The 23,510-nt window shown below is 38.6% G+C and overlaps 1 protein-coding gene across 2 annotated transcripts in view; it reads left to right on the top strand.

The window, feature by feature from the left end:
* Pcca (propionyl-CoA carboxylase subunit alpha) overlaps positions 1-23,510 on the top strand; it is a 774,935-nt gene that overhangs the window by 494,247 nt on the left and 257,178 nt on the right. The window contains exons 8-9 of one of the 2 annotated variants that reach the window (XM_052190574.1): positions 6,842-6,878; positions 20,323-20,401. The exons of the other annotated variant lie outside the window; for it this stretch is intronic. Of the exons in view, the coding sequence (XP_052046534.1) occupies positions 6,842-6,878; positions 20,323-20,401 (116 nt within the window). The remainder of the gene's footprint in view (positions 1-6,841; positions 6,879-20,322; positions 20,402-23,510) is intronic. 2 annotated transcript variants of the gene reach the window in all.

Here is a 23,510-nt window from a genome sequence, read left to right as displayed (position 1 = left end):
TTTTTAATATTTCATTCCCATGCACCTCCTGCAAACTCTTGGTTTTTCTTAAAATATTGTCACATTGGATTTGTGACATGTTAAAGACATTTTTCTTGCAAGATATTTTTATGAATAATGAACAATAAATATTTGGTAAAGTCAAATGTTTATTTTATGTTTTTATTTAAAAGATTAACATTTGTAATGGGGTGAACTTGGCTTTCATCTGAAATCTTACTGCCCTGTAAAGATCAGTTTTTAACTTTATGATGCATTTCTATCACAAATTAGAAATAGGGAGCTAGAGAGATGACTTGTGTTAAGTGCATGTACTTCCAGAGGACCCACTACAGGTACCGTATAACTGCCCATAACTCTAGTTGCAGTGGATGGCTCTAGCCTCCCAGGGCATCTGCATTCATGTCCACATATCCTTCCCCTATATACATGATTAAAAATACGTCTTTAGAGGGAAAAGAAAACAATATATAAACACTATATATTTTACAAGAAAAAATTGCTTTGATGACACATAATTATATTTCCAGCATTTGGTTGGTAAGGAAGGAGGATCCTCCACGTCAAGGAGGACCAAGCCTTCAGAGACAAGGGGGAGATACTGGGATTGGTTACTCCAAATCAAAGAACACTAAGTATCTAAAGATGAGGGGAGGTACTGGGCTTGTTTTCTCTCTAGGTGAGCAGTATTTCATGGAGTACACCTTGTGTTATCTGGAGACAACCTGTCTGTGTGATTCCTTGCTCCACTTGATGTTTTGGGAGGAGGAATTCTGCCAGCATTTGAGATGACAACATAGAACAGAAGTATTCTTATGGAAGCAGATGGATAATTGTTGATTAACTCAACATTATTTCAAAACATGTTTTAAAAATAATTTAAAAATAAACCAATTTACTAAGGGTGGGGGATTCAGTATAGCGCAAGACTGAGTTAGTATGAAGTGACTGGTTGTCAGAGTTGAGGGACAGTCTGTCCCATGACTTGATGGGCCTGACTGGAGTAGGAGGACAGGCAGCATTTAGATGGGAATAGAAGCTGTCACACTCTGAGCTGGAGTGGCCCACTTGTGCTCTTCCCATCCCTTGAGTATTCTTTTATTTCTTCTTTGGTTTATCCCTTCACTTTTCATCCAGCCTCTGCTTAGTGAAAGACTGCTCCAGGCTCTGGGCTAGACATCTGAAAGACTGCCAAACAGACTAGACAATGAGTTCCAACCTTGTGAAGTTTACAGAGGATCAATGACACAAATAATAAATACATTCCCTCTTCTTCAAGGTGGAGTCAAAATCCTGCACGCTGAGCAGACTCAGCTCTGGCACACACCTGTACTACAGGCCTCTGGGAACTGAGGCAGGAAGGTCATAGGTGTAAATAGAATAGTTTGGAAATTACTCTTTGTATACAGATACAAAGCATGGTGTAAAGCAAGCCCTTCCACACAAAGCACACCTCTCTTTCTGCCCCTACAAAAGGTGTCAGAGTGAGGCCTTCCATTTCCTTGCTTTTCAGATGAAGTTGGATTTCTCTCTGTCTCTGTCTCTCTCTCTGTTTCTTTCTCTCCTTCCTTCCTTCCTTCCTTCCTTCCTTCCTTCCTTCCTTCCTTCCTTCCTTCCTTCCTTCCTTCTTTCCTTTCTTTTCTTCCTTCCCTTTTTCCTTCCTTCCTTCTTTCTTTCTACTAAATTTCATCTTATGTGTATAGTTTTTTTTTTAACCTGCATATATGTCTATGCACTACAGTGCATGCTTGGTACCCATGAGGGACAGAAGATAACACCAGATTCCTTGGAACTAAATGTTTCAAATGGATATAAGTCCCCATGGGGGTGTTATAAATCAGACTCAGGTCATCTGGGAGATTGACCATGGAGCCATCTCTTTAGCCCTTTGCTGAGTTTACCATCACCTGTGGGTACTCTTACTTACTCAGCAAGCTCAGGTAAGCTCACTTCTGAGTCATCTCACTTCTCTCAGAGGCCCCTGAAGTCAGCGGTCTCTGGTACCACCGTTTCAGAAGCTTGCAAGCCTTGTCTGCATCTGTGTTTGAGTTGCAGAGCCTATCACATTTCCTCTTTATTACCTGTATGGAATACACATCACGACATTGTTAGCTACTGTTATCTAAGGTGTGGCTGCTCTCCCAGCCTGTAAGTTCCATGAAAGCTTGGATGGGTCAGGACCGTGCGTGAGGCCAGTTTTAGTAACAGCTGACTTGAAAGAAAAGAGAGTTTCTCCCTGAGCAGAGCCAACTGCAGCAGGATAGATGAAGACTGAGATAGCTTGGGGTTTAGAGTGAGGCTGCAGGGCTAGGTAGGATATACTGGGAGTGGTATTGGTGGCTTGGGCAGGTATGACCAAGCACTGCCACCAAGTTAAGGAGTCTGAGCTTGTTCTAAGGCAATGGATGTCATGAGAAATTTTAAGTGGATTTAAAGAAAAATTTTCCCTTTTCTTTGTCCTTTTTTTTTTTTTTTTGACTTTTGAAACTTGATCTGGTTTTGAGTTTGCTGGTCTCCTGCCTCAACCTCCTGTGTATAATTATAGGCATGAACTACCATACCCAGTTTCTCATTTGTTTTAATAAAAGTTAATGCCTTGACAATTGTTATATAATTAAAAACAAAACAAAACAACCCCTAAGTGTGGCAGATTTGGGGTTTTAAACCATGAAAGTATTATGGAGGGTGGAATCATAATCCTTCCTTGGGATATAAAGTGTTGGAGATCCCATCCCCACAGCTTGAAGGCAGGGCTCCTGAGTCTTTGAATATCTGTATAGGCATTCATATCTGTACCTTCAGAAGTAGTCAGGCTATCCTGAGCGTGCTGCTGCTGCTGCTGCTGTGTGTGTATTGTGTTTGTTCTGAATATCTTTGGGTTTAAGAATTGTCCTCTGGCTGGGTGGTGGTGGCGCAGGCCTGTAATACCAGCACTCTGGGAGGCAGAGGCAGGTGGATTTCTGAGTTCGAGGCCAGCCTGGTCTACAGAGTGAGTTCTAGGACAGCCAGGGCTAAGAGAAACCCTGTCTCGGAAAAAAAACAAAAACAAAAACAAAACCAAAACAAAACAAAACAAAAACAAATAAGAAAAAAAAATTGTCCTCTGAAAACCCAGCCCAGTTCAAGTTTATAGGATCTGAAAACCCAGCCCAGTTCAAGTTTATAGGATCGAGGTCATTGAGTTTCTGGGTTGTATCACAGAATTTCTAGGCTGTGTTAGTTTCTAGACTGTATCCCAAGAGTTTCTGGGCTGTATGACAAGAGTTTCTGAGCTGTGTCACAGAAGTTTCTGGGCTGTATCACAGAGTTTCTCAACTGTTTCACTGGGTTTCTGGGCTGTATCACAGGATTTCTAGGCTGTGTTAGTTTCTAGACTGTATCCCAAGAGTTTCTGAGCTGTGTCACAGAAGTTTCTGGGCTGTATCAGAGTTTCTGGGCTATATCACAGAAGGCCCAGACAGGAATGGCCATGTCTTTTATTCTAACTTGTCTTTTGTGTCCCTTTTTGTTTCTAGAACACAGTAAGTTCCTTTTAAGTTAGGGCTTCACCGTACGCTGGTTCTCTGTTGTACCTTCTTTCTCTTTTTGTTTTTCCACAACACTGAGGATATTTTTTTTAAGATTTATTTATTTACCTTATGATATGAATACACTGTAGCTGTCTTCAGACACACCAAAAGAGGGCGTCAGATCCCATTACAGATGGTTGTGAGCCACCATGTGGTTGCTGAGAATTGAACTCAGGATGTCTGGAAGAGCAGTCAGTTCTTAACCACTGAGCCATCTTTCTCTAGCCCAACACTGAGTTTCTTTAATCTGTAAGTTTCAATTTTACTTCAAGAGGGTCCTTTTCACATAACCTAAAGCAAATTTCTTCTTATTCTCTGCTGATTTCATGAAGTATTCACATCACTTCTCAGGTGACTTGCTTGTCCACTTGACTTTTTGTTCTCTTCATGGGCTAGGACTCTATAAGGACAGAAGCCAGATTGTATACATTGTTGCTAGGAAATATTTATCAGCTCAGTGTCTTAAAACACATGAATCATCATTCTTTTACATGGCTATTTAGTATGACACTTCATCACTGAACCATCTGTATGCTAGTCCTTTGTTGAAGGCCTGTTGAATTGTTTTCCAGATGTTTTTACTTCTCAAAACATCACAATTGAAAATAAAAAATCTCATTGTAAGTTTTTGTCAATACATGTGAGAGAGGCATCTAGGATAACTTTCTACAACTAAAATCTGTGGATGAAGGGACACAGGCTCTCCAAGTTTGATAAGTGCAGCTATTTGTCCAGAGGCTATGTGTTTGTCTTAAGTGTTAAGTGCTGCTCAAGCTTGTTCCTGTGTTCACACTTCAGTGGGATCTCCTGCGCCAACCTATTGCTAGGGTGATAGTTGAGGCTGGATGTGTTTTATATTTCCCTTTAGATTTTTTTTTAAACTGGACTTAAATTATATGTTTTTCCCGAATGATCAGTGGACCTTCCAAAGCTTTTATTACATTTTTTTTTTGTTTGTTCTATCCACAACCCTATAAGGAGGTTCCATGCACCATATGTTAGTGCTATTGACTTGGGGCTATTTAGAGTTTTTATCTTTATGTATCCCATAATAAAACTAAATGTGCCACGTGTGTTTAGTTTATTTTCAAAAACAATAATAGTGTTTTATAGTGTCTAATACATAATAGGTCCTCAATGAATTGTTTTGGCTCAATGAATGACAAATAAAAAATTAATTTTTAAGGCAATTTGATTTTATCTGAAAATGTATATCATAGAAATTGATTTTCATGGTAGGAAAACATACCGATGTTAATCAAAAGTTAACATTGTTTCATGGCAGATAAGGAATTTTGAGGAGTTTTACTTTGTATAAAAATAAATTCTCCTTACATAGAAAGCATAACACGTATGTGTCATGTGCACACATAAATATGTGACAAACAGAAGTAGATCCTGAACACTGTTGGCTTCCCTGGGGCCCAAGCTTTCTAGCTTTAGTTGAATTTCTTTGAGACCATCTTTGGCAAACACACCCTTCCTCACTGACTGAAACGTTAAAAGTTTCCTTCAAGCTGATTATAGCCCCGTCCTCACCAGGCTCCACTCTTCCTGCATGTTGTTCAAGAGGCACTAATTGTTCGATTTGGCAGGTTTAACACTTCCTGACAGAGGCTATTAAAGGCAAGTATTCTCCAATAACTGTCACCGGCTGGAACAAAGAGCCTTCCAACTCAATGTGTGGAAGCCATGACATTCTTAAATGACCTGTTTCATGGATTTTATTTTATTTTATTTTATCCTTTAAAACTAAAATTTGGAGATGTAGGGTTGGTGCAAGCAGCAAGGTGTAGAAAGGGAGTAAAGCTTGATTTTGGGGGCAGGGGGCAAGATAGAGCTTTATCTCTAACTTGAAAACAATTGTTATTTGGAAAATCTCATTAGCAGATGTGACTGCTCGGAGTAAAAAAAAAAAAAAAGACTTAAAACTGGTGTCGCTTTCAGGATTGCTTTGAACTTAACAAGCACCTATTTGTGGAGCAGACTGGCTAATGAAAGGAAATTAAATTTTTCTGACAACTTCCCGTTCCAGCCTCCTTATTCAGGGATGTTGTTGGGTACTGAAGACTTTTAAGGAAGAATTTCTTTTCTTTTTCTAAATACTGGGCATACACAAAGCAGTTATTTATCCCCCAGTCTCTGTTTTGAGGGTGGGGTACTGTGATTACTCTTCATTTTAAATGTAGTAACTTAAGAGCTTTAAAAATGCCAGGCTTCCCTTGAATGCTTTGAAATTGTATAAAAATTCCTGCATATTTATCAACTGGTGGTTCTAGAACATGACTGGTGGTGCATACTGTGCCACTGGATCAGAGAAAGTAATTGAATTGAGAAAGTGGCTTGATGTTCAGAATTCTCTTTATCGTTATATGGAAAATGTGTGCATAGATTTTGCACAGCGCATATCAGGTGAATGGCTTTGGCTGGGGCAGTTTGTCGAAGCTTAGGGTTTCAAGTGTTAACGCTGACAAGTGCAGGGACGGTCGGATGTACTTGTCGCTGGCCTCCCTTGGACGTCAAGAAGAAGCCCTCCTTACCTTGCTCTTCAGAGTTTCATTGAACTTTAATTTATGAACCTAGTACAACTGTAAAGATAAAATATGTACCTGAGGAAAATATAATGGAAAATATGGTTAAGAAAATATAATGGAAAGAAAAATATAATGGAAAGAAAATATAATAGAAAGAAAATAAACAAGAGTTTCTTTTTCTTTTTCTTTTTTCTTTTTCTTTTTCTTTTCTCCCCTCCCTCCTTCCCTCCCTTCCTTCCTTTCTTCTTTTTTTAACAACTGCTAATTCCTGCAGATACTGGAAATTTACTTATTTCTAGAATATTGATAGAGCTCCTCCCAAACAATAGACAATCAACTCCCCCTGCTGACAGAATCTAGGAAAACACAAAGTGTAAATAGATGAGGGGGCTGCAGACAAGCTTTAATGATCTGATTTACAATTCAGTATTGATTGTAAACATCTAAACTCTGCCATTAAATTCCGGCAACTGCACCGGATCATTGGCCATTCTGGTCATGTTTCCTGCCAGCTCATTTTAAACCGCTTTGAGTTTCTTAATATAATAACGACGAAGGAGAATTTACATTCCACTTATGGTATTAATTTTACATTTCTCTGAATGAAAAGGGTTAGAAGGTTGTAAAATTGAACATTAAATGAATCAGAGGAGACAGTAGTGCAATATATGACTGCCCTAAAGACATTGTGCAATGCCTCATGGGATTAATGCTGAGTCTCATTTCCTGCCTTTACAGGATGCAGATGAAGCTGTCAGAATTGCAAGGGAAATCGGTAAGCCCTTAAATTAACTTTGGTAGTGTTTCTGTGTCTTTCAGCAGATACGGTTGAGCAAACATGTAATAAGTAATTCCCATAGAGCAAATAATATTTTAATAGTTTTCAATTTCTGATTACTTGTGGCTCTAGAAGAATTTATCAGTTGAATTACCATATTCTGTTATTAAAGTAGGATTTGCAGTCATTTGATCTACTTTTAGTTCTTTCATAAGATGAAATCACTGGCTAATTAAAACAAATAATTGTATGAAGAGTCCTGAGGATTGGACACAGTTTGTATTTATTTGTGTGTGAGCACTTGACTGTGGTCTGTTGCAATGTGAAGGACACAGCACACAGGATTCAAATGAAGGTGCTCTTGACAAGTTTGTTCAAGTTTTTACCTTTTCCTAAAATGTAACATATCAACTTAATAATCTTGCTAGGAAAGATGCAGTAAAAAGTTGGAGGTGAGAACTGGATCTGCTAAGCAAGTGAAAAGGACGCTGAGGAACATTTGAAGGCTGTTGTATATATACTAAGTTTCAAGTATATTCCTCTTTCTCATGAATACAATTGTATTTGCGAGATCTACTAAATGGAAAAAATAAGAAAAGAGAACAAAGCTTTGAAACCTATAATTTTGAGTCAGATCAGTATGTGTGTCCACTTGATGAAAAGCTGTGGCCAGGCGAGGGCCTCAGACAACGCTTTGTGTCAGGCTTACAGCAGCACCTTAACACAGTCTGTGTTGCTAGCCCACCTTGTTCCAGGAAGCCATACTAATATTTTAGTAGTCCGGTTTTCTCAGTGTTGTTTGTTACTTAGAATTTCGGTCTATGGCAGGAGAGCATTTGATTTGGCAGTTTATATAGTCCAAAGTGATCATGGGCATTAATGTCTTCTTGAAAACGAGACGTCCTAGAGTAGAGTTCTTCAGTCTGGTGTTCTCCTTGAGCTATCAGCTGCCTAAGTATAATGTTCTGATTGGAAAAGGTGTTTGGCTTGCTGTGTAGTACTTCTGTTGGGTATGGCTAAATTATTTTGGTTTTGGTCATTTAAGTCATATTAAGTGTTCTCTGTTGTTAATTTGTTTTGAAAAACTGCCTTGGATATAAGACCAGTACATATAAGATACTATTTTATCTGTTGAGAACATCTGTATTAATTACTTCTTCAGCATCGCCAACATCTTTAGAAGCTTTTCAGTACTAATTTTATTGTAAGACTTGGTAGGTTGCATAATGCTTCTGTCTGTGGGTTAAATCATGGGTCCCCTTATTCCTCATGAAGCACTTGGTGGCTTCTGAGACTGTCCTAAAGTGATTTAATTTCATTAATACACGTATAAACTTAAATGGGCTCTTTTTAGTCATAGCTTAGATATTATCACCTATCTAGTCATCTATGATAATATTATTTTGTAATAAATAATATGTAATATTATTGTCATATTTGGAGGGATTTTGAAAGAAGGACTGGAGTGTACACTAGGATCACGTGCCTATGACATGCTGTGATTTGCTCATTTTAAACTCAAGAGCACTTTCTTTGGTGACACAGTATTCAAGTCTGTGTGTGTGTGTGTGTGTGTGTGTGTGTGTGTGTGTGTGTGCATATGCATCTGAGCCCTTTGGTAATGGATCAGGTTTTTTCCTACTCTTATCGAGACATCTCACACTTATATTATGATTTGGATGGCCATTATAAGTTTATTTAAGGGTTAAAGTAGATGTCAAGCCCATGGGAAAATATATTCCCACGTGTGAGCAACAGAATTATGAACATATATTTGAACCTGTTTTATTTTTGTTTGTTTTATTTTGTCTTGTCAGTTTCTGGCTTTTCTTGTGTGATTTATGTTTGCATGTCTGTTTTCTTTTTCCTCTTCTGTGTTGCTGGGGAATCGAGGTCTGGAGCTCGTTTTGCAAGGCCTACATGCAGCTACAGAGCTGTGGGCCTCCACTCTATGCACAGGTTGCTTATTGCCTTTCCCCTCCTTTTTGTGCTCTGTGGTAAAAACACAATCTTCATGTGCTCTTCTACTCTCAGATTTGTGTTTCTTCTCTGCAAACGTTATCTATTCTGCCAGAGCTGGAAAGCAATTGTTGGCTACTGTTGTGTTTTTTTATGTAACTTCTAGAAGAATAGATTCTAGTTTGGAACATTTTTCCCATGTGCCATCTACTTTAGAAATGCCATTTTTAATTATTGAAAAATTTGCTATAATTACAATTCAAATTTCATAGATGGGTATGTCCTTGATGATTCTCACCACTTCCCTCTACTTCTTCTAATTCTTCCCTTTCCCTCTCATTGCAAAATATATACTTGCAGTTGTGGTTATTAAATAGAAGCTTGCTAGTGTCCTGAGCAGACTAGAAGGAAGAGAAGTTATAAAATTTGAAGTGAAATGGAACATGCTAAAGAAGTTTTACAAGGCATTAGGGATTTCCCAGAGAACCCTCCAGATCACACAGAAACCTCTTGTGAAAACTTCTTCTTACTATGCTGCCATCTAGATGCATTACAAAGTTACTTTTCTGTGATGTCTACTCAGTTTTCTCTGCCTAAGTAGTAGTGTTCTGTATTGGTTTATTGTACTTTATAATATACTTTGGTTATATCCTCATATATACAGTAATGATTAGTTCTTAAACTAAACATAATTAGTATATTATAATTAATACTTACCATTAACAAATAGATAAATTAAAGATTATATTTACTATTAAAATAGTATTAAATATACTCATTGCACATATGTGTAACTGTGAATAAAATATTTTTATTAAAAATTAATTATATAAATACATAATAATTATTTTGAACATTTAAGGCAAACTGAGGAAAAACAAAAATATGCTTTCTTTATCTTTTTTTTATTTTCATTTTTCTATTTGGAGAAACTCATTCTCTTTTACGGGCACAGTTGTTGTAGAGATGCAGCTAATTCATCATTGGACTGTGACATTATTGATTTGTAAATACTGAACCATCCTCATATTCTTGGACTGAATCCTATCTACTCTTGAGTTTGGTTTGCAAGAATATTATTAAGAAATTTTGCCTCTGTGTTCATTGGAAAATGGTTCTTTAGTTTTCTTCTCTTCTCTTCTCTTCTCTTCTCTTCTCTTCTCTTCTCTTCTCTTCTCGTCTCGTCTCGTCTCGTCTCGTCTCGTCTCGTCTCGTCTCGTCTCTCCTCTCCTCTTCTCTCCTCTCCTCTTGTCTCCTCTTCCTCCCCTCTCCTTCCCTCCCCTCCCCCTCCCCTCCCCCCCTCTCCTTTCCTCTCTCTCTCCCTCTTTCTCTCTCCCTCTCCCTCCTCCTCCCCCTCTCCCTCTCCCTCTCCCTCTCTCTCCCTCTCCCTCTCTCTCTCTCTCTCTCTCTCTCTCTCTCTCTCTCTCTCTCTCTCTCTCTCTCTCATTGGTCTTATTGTGTGTGTCTGTGCTTGTGTCTTGCCTTCTCTAGTTTTAGTATCAGGGTGAGCTAAAGTGAAATGGAACATGCTAAAGAAGTTTTACAAGGCATTAGGGATTTGATAGATTTGGTTTGATAGATTTGGCAGGGAATCCTTCTGATTCTGGGCTTTATTGGGAGGCTCTTTTTCTTTTTTTAAATTGTCATTTTACTTTCCTGGATTGTTACAAATCCTTTAAAGTTATTTCTATAGGTCATGTGTGTTTGGAATTTATTTCTTTTACATTTCCCAGGCTTTTGGAATTAAGTTTTTAAAAGTACTGTGTAATGATTCTCTGGGATCTTGTTGGGGAAAAAGAGAGAGATAGGGGGATTGAGAGAGGGAGGGAAAGGAGGAGAGGGATGGGAGGCAGGGTCTCACTGTGTTCATTGATAATTAATTTGTGTCTTCTCTCCATTTTTTTGTTCATTGGCTATGAATTTGTTAATCTTATTTATTTTTTTCAAATATCAACTATGTCTGATTGATTCTATGTACCCTTTAGTCTTCATTCTATTAATTCCACCCTGGTCTTTATTATTTTTTGACTTCTACTGCTTTAGGGTTTGGATTCTTATTTTTCTAGGTCCTTGAAATATGTCATTAGGTCATTTGAATTTTTTTCCCTAAGATATTACTACAAACTCTTACCTGCAAACTTAGGAGGAGATTTTCTGAGCTTCCTTACCTGTATTTGAAAGGTTCTGCTAAGTTGTGTTTTCATTCGCTTCTAGAAACTTTGAACATTTCTTTCTGATTTCTTAAGTGATTCAAGGCTTACTTGATCTATCTTCATGTGTTTTCATGGTTTCTGTAGATTTTCTCACTACTGGTTTCTAGCTTTATTACACTGATATTATAAGACAGAAAAGATGATTCATTTGTTAAGACTTGATTTGTTTCTGAGAATATAGTCTATTTAGAGAAGATTCTATGGGCTGCTGTGAATAGTATGTATTCTGTTTCTATTGAATGGAATATTCTACATTCATCTGTTTAAGTTCATTTGATCTATGATGTGATTTAAATCTGAGTTTTCTTTGTTGACTTATTTATTTATTTATTTATTTTTTGATGACCTAGAGGTGAGAATGAGGTATTGAAGTCAGTAACTCCTATTGTACAATGTTTGTGTTTGGTATTGCCTGCTTGGGAGTTTAGGAGCCCATGTTTGGTGCATATGCATCCATGCTTGCAGATCTCCTTGATTCATTGCTTGCTTTATTGGTATGTAGTGACCTTCTTTATCTCTTCTGGATAATTCTGGTTGGAAGTCTACTCATCATGTATCAGAATAGCTATGCCACCTTGTTTTGGCTTACATCAATAATAGAATTCTATCTGTTGACTCACAGTCTTTGGGGGAGCCTTTGGCAGTAAAGTATGTTTCTTGGAAACAATAGAAAGCTGGATCTAGTAGTTATCTAGTTGGCCATTCAGTGTCTTTTTAATGGTGAGGCGAGGCCATTTATATTTAAAGTTTTACTGACAGGAATCAACTAATTCCTGTAATTTTGTTGATTGGGTAGATTATTGTTTGTTCTTTACTTTCTCTTCATAGTGTATAAGAGCTTTGCTTGTTTCTTGGGTTGAGTAATGAATTCTTTATAGTTCTCCTTTGCTTAGCTTTTCCTCTTAAGAAGCTCATTCTGTTCTGCGCTCCTTTGTGTAGTATTTTAAGCATCTTCTCTAGCATCGGTTTAGTGGTTTTGAATTGCTTCCGCTTCAGCTTGTCTTGAAATTTCTTGTTTCTCTGTCAGGTTTAAACATAGCTTGGCTGGATAGTAGCCATCTTGGTTGGCAAGTATTTACTTTCAGGACCTGATACTTACAGTCTGATATTTTTCTGACATTGAGGGTTACTATTGAGAGAGCTAATGAATGGTATTGCTTTTGTAGGTGAACTGACATTTGCCCTTTAAAGCTTTTAATGATGTTTCCATGTTTTATATTTTGGCATCTTGTGTATAATATGTTGTAGAAAGGTTCTTTCCTTGTTATGTCCATTTGAAGTACTAAATGGTTATAGCATTTGAATGTCAACAGTGTCTCAGTATGTAGCTCTGGCTGGCCTGTAATTCACCATGAAGACCAGGCTGGCCTTGCGCTCACAGAGATTTGCCTAATTCTGCCTACTAGTGCTGAGTTAAAAGGTATTTTCTGTCATGACCAGCTGAATGTCATTTTTTTTCTGCTGTCATTTCATGCCTTTAGTGTTTATCTTAGCCCCCTCTTTATCCTGTGAAGGTTTAGATTTGTTCTGATCATATCTCAGCATTCTTGGACCGTGATAAATATACTCATTTATTTTGTATTACTTATTGATGTTTGAATTTAGCATTTTGTAAATCTTATCTTCTATCCCTAGTATTTTCTTCTGCTTAGTTTAGTTGGTAATAGTGTTCACTGTTCCCCCTTTAAAATGTATTCATTTAAAATTTCATTTCCAACATTTCTCATTCTTTTGGTTTTGCAAAAATTCTCAGTTTGCTTGCTGTATTTTTTTCTTCCATGTTGCTGAGTTAAAAACAATACAAAATGAAGCAAAACAAAAACTTCTCTCTTAGTTATCTTTTTATTGCTATGAAGAGATACCATGACCATGGAAACTCTTATAAAGGAAAACTTTTTAGCCTTGGCTATCCTGAAACTTGCTCTGTAGACCAGGCTGGCCTTGAACTCACAGAAATCCACCTACCTCTGTTTTCCAATTGCAGGGATTAAAGGCATGTGCTATCATTGCAGGGCCAGAGAAAAACATTTAATTGGGGCTGTCTTATAGTTTCAGAGTCCATTCATGGCAGTTTATGGTGGGAAGCATGACAGCATGCAGGCAGACATGGTGCCATAGAGGTAGCTGACATTCTACATCTGCATTTTCAGGCATTAGGAAGACAGAGCCACTAGACCTGGCTGGAGCTTCTGAAACCTCAAAGCCCACTTAGTAAACACATTTCTTCCAAGAAGGTCAAACCTACTCTAACACAAGGCCACACTTCCTAATTCTTTCATGTCACATCCCTTCCTGTGAACCTAAGGAGCCTTCTCATTCAAACTACCACAACTGCTGATTTCATTATCTGTTTTGCTGACTCTTCCCTCTGTGTTGCTGCCTTTCTAGATCCTTACTTAATCCATTTGCTTGTTTTAAGTCCTCCATTGTGTCACTGATCATTTTTTAAATATTTATTTATTTGTATGTATTTTAATGTTTTTAGTGAGTACACTGTAGCTGTCTGAGACACACCAGAAGAGGGCGTTGGATCCTATTACAGATGGTTGTGAGCCACCATGTGGTTGTGCTGGGAATTGAACTCAGGACCTCTGGAAGAGCAATTGGTGCTCTTAACCACTGAGCCATCTCACCAGCCCGTCACTGATCATTTTTACAAGATAACTTTTGAAATGTCCATCTGGTGGGGTACCGGTTCCAGTGTCTTAAGTTCTGTAGTCTGGGAGCAGTCATGTGTCTTGCTTTCTCATGCTTCCTTATTTTCTGTGCTGTGCTTTGTATATTAGCTATTTGGCTCATTGTTTGGTTTTGAGAGAGATCTCTTTGAGCAGCCTGTTCTTTTTTTGGTTTTGTTTTGCTTTCCAAGACAAGTCTATCTGTGTATCTCTGAGTGAGCATGTCAACCAGGCTGGCCTCTAAATGCTTTAAATGGTGGGTGATATTTGCTTCTGTCCCCTGATGCTGAGAATACAGGCATGTGCCCCACACCCAGGGAACAGACCACTCTGCTTTTTTTTTTTTCTTTTTAAATTCTTCTTTTACATATTACATTCCGACTGCAGTTTCCCCTCCCTCTCCTCCCCCTGAACAGACTGCTCTTAAGGCTCAATTCTTAGTTTACTTTTTCTGAGGTAGTGTTTCTCATTTGTCTGTTCATGAGCTGTGCAGCTGATGCAAGTCTTGCTTTTCTTTTCAACATTGTACAACTTCTTATTGCTCTTTGCCTTGTATCTCTTCATTTTCTTCATGGATTGCAAATAAGCTTTCTTTATTGTTCTCTTGGCATAAATCCCCCTTTTCTTATTCTGACTCTGGCCTCCATTGGCTCACACAGAGGCAGCCTCTAGACCGCCTTCTTACCTAGAGGTTTGAGTCATTGTCGTAAAAGTGGATTCATTGTAGTGCTCTATACAGCAGGGCCTGGGTAGTCTAGCAATGGCTGTCTGGTTGATGCTGGAGATACAGAGGACATTGAGTGAAGGCCTGGTGCTCCCTGGAGAGTGCCTGGTGTTATTCCATCCTGGACACTCAAGCTGGAACCTGTTGTCAGTGGAGGACATCAGCAGCCAGACTCATGCAGAATGAGGAAGTAAAGGCAGGCAGTCTACACTGCTTTCTTCCTGGACCTCTAGGATTCCCATTGGTACATGCTCCCCATTTTGAGCTCAGATATTCTCCCTCCCAGTTGGTTCCAAAGGTGTATTTCTAAGCTGCTTCTAAATCCAGTCAGGTTGGCAGTCAAGACCAGGTATTATAACAACCAAGTCACAAAAGACAGGATCTCCCCCTCCCTCAAACAAAAATAAACCAGCTACTTCCCAAAGAAAGGGCAGATTAACTATTTTACATTAAACAGGCAAAAACCAATCTGCAAAATGCAGTGTGTGACACAGATTTCTCTGCAATTCTAACACAAGACTCCCCAGGGGTCTCCTTCCTGTCTGATCTTTTCTCTTAAGGCTTTTGTTTTCTTGTCTAAGCCCCATTGTCCATTGTCTGCCTCTATTCTGTCCATCTAGAGATCTCTTCTCCCTGCAGTATCTTTTATTTTTTTTTTCCTCTTTGAACTTTTCTTTAGGAAACAAAGACCTTTGTAGGTTTCCCAACTGTTTTAGAAAGATAACTTTCCTGCCTAACAGCCTTACTTTGCTGGGCCAGATTACTGATTAGCATTGCTAAATTTGGAACTGGTCATTTCCCAAGAAGCATTTTGTTTTTGTCATCTTTTTATGCTCCCTTCTCCATTAGTTGATATATTCTATCAAAATGTATAAATCTAAAATATATATAATTTAAAAATGAATTATTAGTACCTTATCCTTTAGGTATTTTTATCAGCTTTTAAGTAACCTGATAATTACACACCACCTCCCAGTCTTGGGTGGCATTTGCTGGGAAAGTCTGGTTATTTTTCATGTCATATGCAGGTAAATATCTTATTATCAGTTAATCAAGTTGTTGTTAGCACCCACAACTAAATGGGAAAGCTTTCTAAGCTTCCAGAGTCTTCCTTATCTTCTGTATCCAACACATGGTGTCTCAAATTGTAGAGCAAACTGAAGTCTCTGTCTTTCTCTTTTGTGACTGGCCACTTCCAAATGAAGGCTGTCTGGCACTTGGGCTCCTACAAAGACCTTGCAATCAGAGTTCCAGTTGCTACAGCTTATTCATTGCAGAGCAGTTGAAGTAATCCTAGAAAGCATTGGTAGATGACTTCTCCATACGGAATTCTATCAGGGCTCATTCTCCTCCTCCTCCTCCTCCTCCTCTTCCTCCTCCTCCTCCTCCTCCTCCTCCTCCTCCTCTTCTTCTTCTTCTTCTGATTTTATTTGTATTTTTTTATTTGATATATTTTTTTATTTACATTTCAAATGATTTCCCCTTTTCTGGCTCCCCACTCCCCGAAAGTCACATAAGCCCCCTTCCCTCCCCCTGTTCTCCCACCCACCCCTTCCCACTTCCCTGTTCTGGTTTTGCCTTATACTGCTACACTGAGTCTTTCCAGAATCAGGGGCCACTCCTCCATTCTTCTTGTACCTCATTTGATGTGTGGATTATGTTTTAGGTATTCCAGTTTTCCAGGCTAATATCCACTTATCAGTGAGTGCATACCATGATTGATCTTTTGAGACTGGGTTACCTCACTTAGTATGATGTTCTCCAGCTCCATCCATTTGTCTAAGAATTTCATGAATTCATTGTTTCTAATGGCTGAATAGTACTCCATTGTGTATATATACCACATTTTTTGCATCCATTCTTCTGTTGAGGGATACCTGGGTTCTTTCCAGCTTCTAGCTATTATAAATAGGGCTGCTATGAACATAGTGGAGCATATATCCTTATTACATGCTGGGGAATCCTCTGGGTATATGCCCAGGAGTGGTATAGCAGGATCTTTCGGAAGTGACGTGCCCGGTTTTCTGAGGAACCGCCAGACTGATTTCCAGAGTGGTTGTACCAATTTGCAACCTCACCAGCAGTGGAGGAGTGTTCCTCTTTCTCCACATCCTTGCCAACACCTGCTGTCTCCTGAGTTTTTAATCTTAGCCATTCTGACTGGTGTAAGGTGAAATCTCAGGGTTGCTTTGATTTGCATTTCCCTAATGACTAATGAAGTTGAGCATTTTTTAAGATGCTTCTCAGCCATCCGAAGTTCTTCAGGTGAGAATTCTTTGTTTAACTCTGTACCCCATTTTTTAATAGGGTTATTTGGTTTTCTGGGGTCTAACTTCTTGAGTTCTTTGTATATATTGGATATTAAGGGCTCATTCTTCTTCACGGAGTTTGCCTACACTCCACTCTTAGCATTTAAATTAACTTAAAATATCAATTGTTTAGAGAAGCAATTCAAGAAGTAAAGCTGGCCCCACTGAGGGACATACTTCCCAGTTGTTATCATGTTACATGAGTACACATGGCTTAAGAGTAGAAACTGTGTAGTTTCTTTTTGAAAGTATTCATTTACCCATAATTGTGCAGAAAGGGACATAAGGACTTGACACCTTGGTACACTTGGTGTGTTGGGAAGCTTCCATGTGATTGTGGAGCACATGGTCAGTTCCAGATGATCCAATGAGACAGCCGCAAAGGTAAAAAGAAACCGGAACAGCACCGAGGCCTGAGTCTAAGCACACAGTGTCCCATGTATGATCCCAGAACCAGGATGATGGACAGTTTGAGGTGGCCTGAGCTGTATAGTGAATTCTAAGCCACATGTCTCAGAACACAAACAAACAAACAAGCCCCCACAAGCATCATTGTTTGTGTTTGAAAATTGCTTATGTCTGTATATTTAAAAAATATAAAGTTACAAATTATCTTTTTGTATTGGAAGAAAGATTGCTTGCTTTTAAAGACTCAAATACTTCGTTGTGATAAGGATGTTAATTCTGTTTCAAAAACATGTTAACTGAAAACATAAATTTAAACAAATGCATTACAGACAAAAGCCAAATCCAGGAGTGAATGATTTAGTGAATTAGAAAATAAGAGATTGCTTGTAGAACCTGTATATGTTGAGTAGGTAACAGAGTTGGCATTAACCATCATTCTTGCTGGGTAACTCCTAATTTTTCCAGTGATACTGACTTTTACTAAGTCCTTAGTTTTCTTTCTACTTCTAGTTTCAGGCACTGCATAACTTAATGTACCTAGAGTGGCAGGACACAGTGAGATGGTAGGAGAGAAACTAGGCTGCTTCGTATTGTTATTGCCTGAATAGAATGGTTTTGTTTCTTCACGGGCTATCTGAAGCCCATGTATGTATGTATGTATGTATATATGTATGTATGTATGTAATGAGTTATTTAACATTACAAACTGAGTGCAAGACCCTTGTATTATTTCAGAATGTAGCCAGAATTAGTATCACCAACTTCTGCTAGTTTTTCCTCTTCCTTTCATAATTTTCTTTTCAAGGTGAATTAATTTTTTCATTTATGTATGTGCTTGTGTGAGTTTGTGTACCACATGTGTGCAAGAGCCCTCTGAGTCTAGAAGAGGCTATCAGATTCCCTGAACTGGAGTTACAGATGCTTTTCATATTCAGCTTTTTACATTTTTATCAGGGACTCTTGACTTTCTGGGTTGCAGGTATTCATAGGTCTAACAAGAGAGATATTTTGAATAAGGATAAATTCTTCATCATGTTTTCAAACAAAAAAAATGACTGCATAGTTGAGGGTTCATAGCATACATATGGCTGAGAAGACTGAAGATTTTCCAGTGTTTAAGAACCCAAAATGGAGGAGGAATGGAAGGAGAATACCCCAGTCCCCTTGAGTGTTCCTGTTGCAAGCATGAATAAGTATGGGTGGAGCTGGTAAGCATGTACTTTGGTAGATGGGTGGTGATGGGTCATTTGCCTATACGAAGACTGCAGGTTGTTGTAGATAGAATTTTTGTAGGCATGACAGTTTTATATCACATTTCTTTACTTTTCCAAAGCAGATGCATGCATAAACACACACACACACACACACACACACAAGTACACACACACACACACACACACACACACACACACACACACACGAGTACACACACACACAAGTACACACACACATGAGTACACACACACACAAGTACACACACACACATGAGTACACACACACACACAAGTACACACACACACACACACACACACACGAGTACACATGGCTGTAGTACTGAATGAGACAAATGCCAGAGTTGATGCTTGCTTTCTGTGAGGGTGAACACTGCATGATCCTAGGTGGGGTCTAGCATGCAAACATGCAAAATCCTCTCCACTGGCCAGTTGGATCTACACAATGTCTATACTCCCACTGAATTGCTTCACCATTTCATAAATCTTCCTTTGTCCCCTCACCCATCTGTTTCCATAGCTCACACCTAAAATACTCTCATGCTACTGGACTGACCCTTTTTGTCACACTGGCTCTAATTTCCCTTTTTTCTACCTTTCTTTGGTCGTTTGCTGTTTTTAATTCCAACAATGGAATTATTTGGGTCCTTTGCTTTTCTCTTCTTGGATCAGAAGGCCCCAGATTAATAACAATACATTTAGTTTTCTACTTACTACACTTGTGTTGTTCAAAATGCTGCTCCTTATAAGCATAGCAAACATATTTTAATGGACTTAATTATGAAATATTGAGGAAGCAAGTACTGTTGTAACTAAACCAATGGTAGTGTTTTGTGTATCAGGATCAAATATCTGTGACATTTGGTCAGTTTCTTCCTTTTTTTCCTATAAGGTCCTATATCTAGATGTAAATGCTGTTATAGAATCACAGACCAGGAAGGACACTGTAAGGCGTATTGACTGCTTCTTTCCTGAGCAAAGACAATACAAATGCAATTATTTATGTGATTATTTTCACTGAGTTTCCAGAGAGCCTTTAAGGAAGGAGACTTACTTTCCTTTCCTTTTTTTTTTTTTAATTTTAATTTTTATTTTGAGATAGGATCTGAGCATCTAGCTCTGGCTGTCCTGGAACTCACTAGGGTGACCAGGGTGAGCTTGAATTCACTAAGATCCTCCTCCTTCTACCTCCTTAGTCCTGGGATTAAAGGCACATACCATGCCAGGCTGAGACTGACTTTTCCGGCACATGTGATGGGAGGGATTGTAGAATGATAAAATGGTGGCTTTATCTCTTCTCATGAAGCTGTAGTTGAGAATGGCCTTTATCTGGGTCCTGGCTTGGTACTTTCTTGACAGCCTGTTGAGTGTACAGAGAAGTGTAGTGGCTTCTTGGCTGTGCGAGAGGGCTCAGGCTCTTTGGGAAGTAACCATACTTGATTTCCCCCCTACACTCTCTGTTCTGCTGATAAAGTCTAAAGGCATTCTCTGTGACCTTTCATGTGAAAACACCCAAAATTTCTGCAAATGAAAGAGAATTTGATGTGTAAGGCATGCAAGTGGCAGTTTTCAGAATCACAAAGGTGTGTGTGGACATGTGCATGTGCATGCATGCCGTGTAAACTGCTTTTTAAATCATTGTCTGGTTTATATATTTCTAATTTTGGAGTTGTCTGTCAGATTTTTTTAAGCTTTTATTTCCTTACTTGGGAAGTATATTTATTTATACAAATGCTCTATTCTTTTAAAATGCTTATTCATTTAGATGTGTAAGGTCATTGTTGTGTTTCTGTAACTCTAAAGAAAGGAACTTTTAAATAAATTATTGTCGTCTGTGTTACAGAACATGTGGTCAGTTGTCATGTTCATACATCCACATGATCAAAGTCTGAGCGTCTGTCTCACTCTTCCCTGCTGTTAGGCTACCCTGTGATGATCAAGGCCTCAGCAGGCGGTGGTGGGAAAGGCATGCGCATCGCTTGGGATGACGAAGAGACCAGGTGAGAGGCTGCCTGACATATACTTTTGATGAAAATTGCAGCTACCAGAGTTTTATTAAACTGACAGGTAAACAGATACCCAACGCATAATGGAATAATTACAGTGACCATCTAATCTTTACTTTTGGATGGGAGAGAAATTGATACTATGCAGAAATCCTCCTTCTGTATATTTTGAAGATAATTACCTTACCACAGAAAGGTTATTTAAAACAAATTTTTATTTTATATTGGTAAAGCGTTTTGTCTTTATAGTGTATTTTTAAGAAATTAGAGTTGTTCTGTTTTCTATGAAGAATTATTAACATCTGGCAATATAATTTACAGTGTGGTCTAAGGATTGAACCAAGTTTATTTAATCCCAGTGGATAATTACTTTGATAAATTTTAGTGTGTAGTATATCATTTTCCTTCTGAATTTGAAATTGCTGTATGTCTTTTATATATAATATGTTCTATTATAAACTTAGAAAACTTATTATTTTTTTATTAATTTCAGTAGTCAAAGTAGTCTGTGTTATTTAATATAGCTTTGACTTTCCAAAGGCACAGTTGGTGTAATCTCTTCACAACCCTCCCAGCAGCTGGAGCTTCCCTTCCCGGCCTCTTCTGTCAGGCTTACCTGAGCTTTGTGCTTTGGAAGCATTTTGATAAGTCATTTGCTAAGGAGTTCCTGGAGAACCACAGGTCTCCAGTGGCTCAGAGAACACAGCTGGGGCAATAAGCTCTGATGCAGAACTTCCTTTCCATAAACAGCATTCATCGTCAGGCAGGGTGGGTTGTTGAGCTTGTCCTGAGCTTTGCCTTTGAACTCATCCCTTGGGCCTTGCCCCTCAGACTTGTACACTAGGGCTGGGCCTTTCTCAGGCAACTATCATATTGCCATTCTTACAGAGGGAAATAATTTTTTACAAATCTAATGTGTGGTGACATGGCAATTAGAAAAGAGACTGCCTAATGCAGCCAAATCTGAAAGCAGGGAGAGGCTAGAGGGTGGTTCAGTCATGAGTATGCTTCTCATGCAAGCATGAGGGTTTTAGTTGAGATCCCAGCACCTGTGTTAAAAAACAAAACAAAACAAAACCTCAATAAAACCAAAACAATTACCACAGCAAAACAGGACTAGATTTCAGGCTCATTATCCTGGAGCTGTAGAGGCAGGAGAATCCCCAGTGTTTGTGGTCCTGTCAGTCTAGACAGATCAGCAAATTCCAGGTTCTATGAGAAGCACTGTTTAAAAAGAAAGGTGGAATGCAATAGCAGAGGTAGACACTCGACGTAGACTGTGTGTGTGTGTGTGTGTGTGTGTGTGTGTGTCAGTGTCTGCTGCTTTGTTTTGTCCTGAGAGCATCTGTATCCTGTGCATCTTTTCTTACTTTTGGTAGTGAAGTTGATCCAAGACTTGCTTAGAGCCTTTACAACAATGGGAAGAATTCAATGAAACTTAGGTGGTTGTGGTGGCATATGCTATTAATCCCAGTGCTCTGGAGGCAGAAGCCAGCTTGGTCTACAAAGTGAATTCCAGGACAGTCAGGGCTGTTACACAGAGAGACCCTGTCTCAAAACAATAACAACAATAACAAATCATGAAAGTTCTTCAATATGGAGCTTATCTGTTTTCACAACAGGCTCTGGCCTTCTTTTCTACGTGTAGATTTACGTGAAATATACGGCCAAAATAGAACCCTGGCTACATTATTGACTAACCATACCATAAGTCACACAATTTCTATTTTACTTTAGATGTTAGCAGTACAAAAATATGTATCAGATTCCTTGGCTGAATGATTATTTTTTGAATTAAGGAAGGTATAAATGCAGTAACCCGAAGTGTGTGTTTGGCATTGTCTGGTGGCAGGATGTAGAACCCAGAACTTGGAATGCGCCAGGATTTTGCTCTGGCCCTGAACTACCTCTCAGAGGATGTTCTCAATACAACTTTTCCTTAGCTGCAAAACATACTTGTGATGTTTTCAAACTTTGTGTTTTATTTTGAAGACTTTGATGTCTTACTTTTGATGTTCTTGGCTTAAAGGTAAAATGAAAGCTTTTAGTCATTACATTAGAGGCGAACGGTAAAGTGCTATGTTATTCTCTTTATGAATCACAATGTCTGTCCCAGCTAGTGAGGCTCTGGCCACATGGTGCTGAGGATGACTCACTGTGCTTCTAGTTTCGCTCACCTTTATACTCTGCCCCAATCTGGAAACCATGTCTCTAAGTCAAAGATATAACGGAAGACTAAGAAAACCTGAGATCTTTTCTCTTAGGGATCGGAAAGAGGAGAATTTTTTCACCTCAGGTTTTAAAATATGTCTTCTAGTTACTTTCACTACTTTACATTTCAAGTACAGACATAGCATATTAGATAATTATGTTTAAAATGTCCACATGCAATGTTCTATATAAAAAGGATTAGAAGAGTCTAGTTTTCTTGTTTTATGTTCAATACAAGTATTTAATATAAAGGCATACTTGGCTAGAAGTAAAGGTAACTACATTTTGTATTCCAGATATATCAGTGAATGAATAAATAGTTTCAGTTACTTTTAGATAAGCTTAAGGTGTTTTTTTCCTTCACAATTGTTTACATTTACTTAATTTACCTGGGTGTGCACATGCTATGGTACATGCATGGAGTCACAGGACAACTTGTGGGAATCTGTCCCGAGGATGTGAAGAATCAAACTCTGGTCCCTGGGCTTGATGGCAAGAACCCTTATTGGGTGAGCCGGGGAACTGAATCCTAAGTTTCAGTTTAATTTAATTTAATTTAATTACTTTATTTATTTTAATTCTTTTGAGATAGTATCTATATTGTTCTGCTTGGCCCAGAATTCACTAAGTAGGCCAAATAGGCCAGGAACTCACAGAGACATTGTAAAAGTTAGTCCTGGTTCTTCCTCCCAGGCTCATGCTCCCAGAAATGAGACTCAGGTTTAAAATATATTTACAAACATCTTGGCCACATAGCTAGGCTCGTCTCTCTGACTAGATCATAATTAAAATAACCCATTTGTTATAACCTACATTGTGCCACATGACTGCTACATGACCTGTGCCACATGACCTGTGCTCAGACACCCTGCATCTCCTCACATCTTCCTGG

Source organism: Apodemus sylvaticus, chromosome 8, assembly GCF_947179515.1.
Source record: "Apodemus sylvaticus chromosome 8, mApoSyl1.1, whole genome shotgun sequence".
In the NCBI taxonomy this organism is placed as follows: domain Eukaryota; kingdom Metazoa; phylum Chordata; class Mammalia; order Rodentia; family Muridae; genus Apodemus; species Apodemus sylvaticus.
The sequence above is the reverse complement of the archived record's forward strand: the minus strand, read 5'-3'. Positions and strand labels throughout refer to the sequence as shown.